General features: G+C 37.4%; 1 protein-coding gene across 6 annotated transcripts in view; it reads left to right on the forward strand.

Moving 5' to 3' along the window:
• ITSN2 (intersectin 2) overlaps positions 1–6,000 on the forward strand; it is a 156,560-nt gene that overhangs the window by 23,089 nt on the left and 127,471 nt on the right. For all 6 annotated transcript variants that reach the window (XM_024764421.1, XM_024764422.1, XM_024764419.1 and 3 more), the window contains exon 2: positions 2,860–2,923. In XM_024764421.1, the coding sequence (XP_024620189.1) occupies positions 2,893–2,923 (31 nt within the window). In that variant the 5' untranslated portion in view covers positions 2,860–2,892. The remainder of the gene's footprint in view (positions 1–2,859; positions 2,924–6,000) is intronic.

Here is a 6,000-nt window from a genome sequence, read left to right on the forward strand (position 1 = left end):
ATCTTTGGAAATGCACATGCTTTTATGCAGTTATAAAATGCATTGTAGGTAATGCTTTTGGAGGATTTCTCCCACATTTAAAAAATCTCAGGAGAGGGGTGTGGGATGAATTGGGAGATTGGGATTGACATATATACACTGTTTATGTATAAAATAGGTAACTAATGAGAACCTACTGTATAGCTCAGGGAACTCTATTCAGTGCTCTGTGGTGACCTAAATGGGAAGGAAATCCAAAAAAGAGGGGACATATGTATACGTATAGCTGATTCACTTTGCTGTACAGTAGAAACTAGCACAACATTGTAAAGCAACGATACTCCAATAACATTAATTTTAAAAAAGTGGATGCAGTAAACATATTAGAGTGCAAAGTAAATAGTTTGCAATTACAAATTAATCAAGCAGAATGAAGATTAGAACAAAAAGGAGTCAAGGAAATCTTTTTTTAAAGTTATGGTAGAAATTATTGTTAACTGTTTTTTCAGATATATTAAAGTATATTTTGCCTAAAAAAAAATTAAATCTTGGGGAAAAAAATTCTCTCCTAATAAAATAGGGGTCCTAGCTACTGCATATCTTAAGTCAGTAGTTTCTTTGCAAGATATGGCTTATTTTGGTTTAACATTACTTGTAATAATTTAAAATTGGGGAAGTAAAAGTGTTATACTTGTTTGTAGAATTTATTTATTTTTTAAAATTTATTTATTTTTGGCTGCATTGGGTCTTCATTGCTGTTCGCGGGCTTTCTCTAGTTGTGGAGAGCGGGAGCTACGCTTCATTGCGGTGCGCGGGCTTCTCATTGCGGTGGCTTCTCTTGTTGCGGAGCATGGGCTCTAGAGCGCAGGCTCAGTAGTCGTGGCGCACGGGCTTAGTTGCTCCGTGGCATGTGGGATCTTCGCGGACCAGGGATCGAACCCGTGTCCCCTGCATTGGCAGGCGGATTCTTAACCACTGCGCCACCAGGGAAGCCGCTGTTTGTAGAATTTCTATATTTGAGGAAGTTGTAATCAAAACTTGATTTATGAAATTTCCTTCTGTGTTCACTTTATTTAGCTGGTGAAACCACGCTTCACCCAGTCTCACAGAGTATCATTTTGGGAGTCGTCTCTTTGCTTCCTTTTTCTCCATGATCTCTTATGTCTAAAGAGTCCCTGAGTTCTACCTGCTTTAAACACTTCATTGCTTCTCCAGTTCATCCCTTCTCCTCTCTTCCTGAGGCCACTGTTCTAGATCAGGTGCCAGATAGCATTCTTATCTGTGCCAGATATTCTAACTGATCTCCCCGTTGCAGGCTTGGCCTTTTCTTCACAATTGACTGTCTTATTTTAAGTGAAATATGACTGTGTCCCTCCTTAAAACCTTTTGAAACTTGTCAGCCACAGGTTCAAGTACAAGGTCTTAACATTATAGCTTTAACTAATTCTTACTCACCTGTTGAAGCTCTACACAGTACCTCCTCTAGGAGTTCTTGACCACCCCACCATAGTTTAGGTATTATTTTTCTGTATAGTAAGCAGCTCCAAACCTGGAGTTATCATTACCTTTTGAGAAAGAAGTGAAGAAAACTAACTGGTACATGGGTAAAATTTCCTCCTACCTAAGAAGAGTGTAGTGACAGGTGAAGTCTAAGTGTTGTAAAAGGTTTAAAGTTCCATTGCAGTAAAGCTTAAAAAAAGAATGTGCACTTTGAGAGGGAGGGTGGTTTATCATGGTAACGTACAGAAAAGCTGGGAGTCAGAAGACTGAAACTGGCAGTGCCATTCCAAGCATTATTGGGGGTTTGCTCATCCCTACTGCCCAGTCCTTGCTTATCCCTGTTGTGTAGGTAGATGTGTCAGACTGCTGATGCCTGATACCGTTAAACATTTTAATCACAGTTAAATCCCTTTGCTCACCACACAATGATCTGGCCAAAATTTAGTAGATGATGGTTTGCTTTATAGGAAGAAAAGCTGCTGTTTGTTCTCTTAGTCATTAAATTTATCGTTATAAATGAACAAACTGGATTTATATACCAGTTTTTTCGTGACTTACACTGCATTCACTATGATATGGTACCTTGTAACACTTCTTGGCAGCTACTCAGCCAACTTCTCTGGTGACACCTTCCACCACGACATGCAACTCTTTATGCCTTCTTTGTTCAGATGGCTTGTGCAAACATTTTTCCTCAGGCTTCTAAAAATGTTAATATTTAAATGAGAAGCCCGCACACCGCGGCATGTGGGATCTTCCCAGACCAGGGCTCGAACCCATGCCCCCTGCAGTGGTAGGCGGATTCTTAACCATTGCACCACCAGGGAAGCCCAAAATACATGGTTTTTTTTTTTTGTTTTTGTTTTTTAACATACATGTTTTAATTGTTACTTTTAGTCCATTTTTATAAACCTGTAGAACTTAATTACAGCTATGCTACATTTATTTTGGATATTTTTCTTGTTTGGGGATTTTTTTTGAAGAAGAAGAGTATTATGGATTTCCATGTTATTGTACAATTAATTTATAGAGTTGATTTCTTTGAAATAAATTCTTGCCTAGCTGTAACAACCCTCCTCTTTCCCAAATTAATTTCTACAAAATTGGTTCATGCCAAAGGTTTCTCTATTAAGTATTTGCTATTAAACATGACTGTTTTTCTTTTAAATAGTTTTATTTTAAAGGCAGTACCATTACTCAGCAAAATCTCCTACCCTTCCCCAAATGTAAATTGTCTGTTCGGCTGCTGCCGAAGCCCTGCATTGTTTTTTGTTGGAAGTGTGAGCTGAAGGGGACAGACATTCCTACTCCTTAGCGGAAGCACTAAGCTGCAATCTGCCCTTGTTGTGTTATTAATGGCACAATGTTTTCATGTTGTAGATGGCTGAGTGCTAGCAAGGAAAATTCAGGACGATGATGGCTCAGTTTCCCACAGCTATGAATGGTAAGTGGCTTCATGCTTGTGGCAAGAGAAAGAGGTTATGAGATTTTTTTTCTTTGGTAGAGGTTATAAAATTTCCATTTAGATATTTTTCTTAAACTTATAAATGAAAAACTTAAAGTATTCTTGTTGAAAGTATTTAGATAGTTTATTTCAGAACACTGCATGTATCTTCTATTAGAATATTATGCAGTAAATCCCACGGCTCAGTATAAGCATGTTCTGTAATATCATCTGGAATGTGGTGCTTGCCTTTGAGCAGTTAAGAATAACCTAAGCAAACATTGTGTTTAATGCGTAAAACTGGAGGACAAAAAGCTTAGTGCCATAAGTGGAGAATATTAAAGGTGTTTTTGATAGCATGAGATGATTGTAAACTGATTAAACCAGTAAATAATCAATTATTAATATACATAAAAAATTGGTTCATTTTCCCTTTTATAAAGGATTATGTATGCCTATACCCAATTGTTTAATAGGAAACATATTAGAGGAAAATGTTTAGGTAATTTCAATAATAAAAAGTTTTTAAAGTTTTTTTTCCTGATTCTAGCTTTATTTCCCAGATACACATTAATTACCCTTAATAGGTCGTCTTACTGTGTATGTTATTTATAATTGAGAAAATGCATTATTATTATTGTTTTTTTGCGGTGCACGGGCCTCTCACTGTTGTGGCCTCTCCTGTTGCGGAGCACAGGCTCTGGACGCGCAGGCTCAGCAGCCATGGCTCACGGGCCCAGCTGCTCCGCGGCATGTGGGATCTTCCCGGACCAGGACACGAACCCGTGTCCCCTGCATTGGCAGGCGGACTCTTAACCACTGTGCCACGAGGGAAGCCCGAGAAAATGCATTATATTTTTAAAATCACTAAACAAATCAAAGATGCTGAGTTCTTAATTTTGAGGTAAATTTTATTAGTTAATTAGAAATATAAAGAAATAGAGGGTCCAGTCAATAATTCTTTAACACTTGAATTGAAAACCGTAATAGAAAAGAACACTAGAAAGAAAAAAAGAGGAAAAAATCACCAATAATTCCACCACCTTCACAAAGGGATTGTGTTAATGTTACCATCTAGTATTTGATCAATTACATTAAAAAAAAAAAGTGTTCTCACTCATAGGGCAAGATCAGTACATTGTTTTTTTGTTGCTGTTTTTTAAAATAAATTAATTAATTTGTTTTTGCCATTGCTGGGTCTTCGTTGCGGTGTGCAGGATTCACATTGTGGTGGCTTTTCTTGTTGCAGAGTACGGACTCTAGACGAGCAGGCTTCAGTAGTTGTGGCATGTGGGCTCAGTAGTTGTAGCTCGTGGGCTCTAGAACACAGGCTCAGTAGTGTGGCGCACGGGCTTAGTTGCTCTGCAGCACGTGGGATCTTCCTGGACCAGGGCATGTTAGTATATAGGAATGCAGGAGATTTCTGTGCATTAATTTTGTATCCTGTTACTTTACCAAATTCATTGATTAGCTCTAGTAGTTTTCTGGTAGCATCTTTAGGATTCTCTGTGTGTAGTATCATGTCCTCTGCAAACAGTGACTGTTTTACTTCTTCTTTTCCAATTTGTATTCCTTTTATTTCTTTTTCTTCTCTGATTGCTGTGGCTAGGACTTCCAAAACTAAGGTATTTCTTCTTCAGTTTGTTAATATGGTGTATCACGTTGATTGATTTGTGTATATTGAAGAATCCTTGCATCCCTGGGATAAATCCCACTTGATCATGGTGTATGATCTTTTTAATGTATTGTTGGATTCTGTTTGCCAGTATTTTGTTGAGAATTTTTGCAACTATATTCTTCAGTGATATTGGTCTGTAATTTTCTTTTTTTGTAGTATCTTTATCTGGTTTTGTTATCAGGGTAATGATGGCCTCATATCATGAGTTTGGGAGTGTTCCTTCCTCCGCAGTTTTTGGAAGAGATTTTCTTGTTTCTTGAGATAGGCTTGTATTGCTTTAAACTTCCCTCCTAGAACTACTTTTGCTGCATCTCATAGGTTTTGGATGGCCATGTTTTCGTTGTAATTTGTCTCTAGGTATTTTTTGATTTCCTCTTTGATTTCTTCAGTGATCTCTTGGTTATTTAGTAACGTATTGTTTAGCCTCCATGTGTTTGTGTTTTTTACGTTTTTTCCTCTGTAATTGATTTCTAATCTCATAACGTTGTGGTCAGAGAAGATGCTTGATATGATTTCAATTTTCTTAAATTTACTGAGGCTTGTTTTGTGACCCAAGATGTGATCTGTCCTGGAGAATGTTCCATGCGCACTTGAGAAGAGAGTGTAATCTGCTGTTTTTGGATGGAATGTCCTATAAATAGCAATTAAATCTATTTGGTCTATTGTGTCATTTAAAGCTTGTGTTCCCTTATTAATTTTCTGTTTGGATGATCTGTCCATTGGTGTAAGTGAGGTGTTAAAGTCCCCCACTATTATTGTGTTACTGTCGATTTCCTCTTTTATAGCTGTTAGCAGTTGCCTTATGTATTGAGGTGCTCCTATGTTGGGTGCATATATATTTATAATTGTTATATCTTCTTCTTGGGTTGATCCCTTCATCATTATGTAGTGTCCTTCCTTGTCTCTTGTAACATTCTTTATTTTAAAGTCTATTTTATCTGATATGAGTATTGCTACTCCAGCTTTCTTTTGAGTTCCATTTCCATGGAATATCTTTTTCCATCCCCTCACTTTCAGTCTGTATGTATCCCTAGGTCTGAAGTGGGTCTCTTGTAGACATCATGTATATGGGTCTTGTTTTTGTATCCATTCAGGAAGCCTGTGTCTTTTGGTTGGAGCATTTAGTCCATTCATGTTTAAGGTAATTACTGATATGTATGTTCCTGTTACCATTTTCTTAATTGTTATGGATTTGTTTTTGTAGGTCATTTTCTTCTCTTGTGTTTGCCACTTAGAGCAGTTCCTTTATCATTTGTTGTAGAGCTGGTTTGGTGGTGTTGATTTCTCTTAGCTTTTGCTTGTCTGTAAAGCTTTTGATTTCTCTGTTGAATCTGAATGAGATCCTTGCTGCGTAGAGTAATCTTGGTTGTAGTTTCTTCCCTTTCATCACTTTAAATAC

The sequence above is a fragment of the Neophocaena asiaeorientalis genome, unplaced genomic scaffold (genome assembly GCF_003031525.2).
Source record: "Neophocaena asiaeorientalis asiaeorientalis breed wild unplaced genomic scaffold, Neophocaena_asiaeorientalis_V1.1 scaffold345, whole genome shotgun sequence".
Lineage (NCBI taxonomy): Eukaryota > Metazoa > Chordata > Mammalia > Artiodactyla > Phocoenidae > Neophocaena > Neophocaena asiaeorientalis.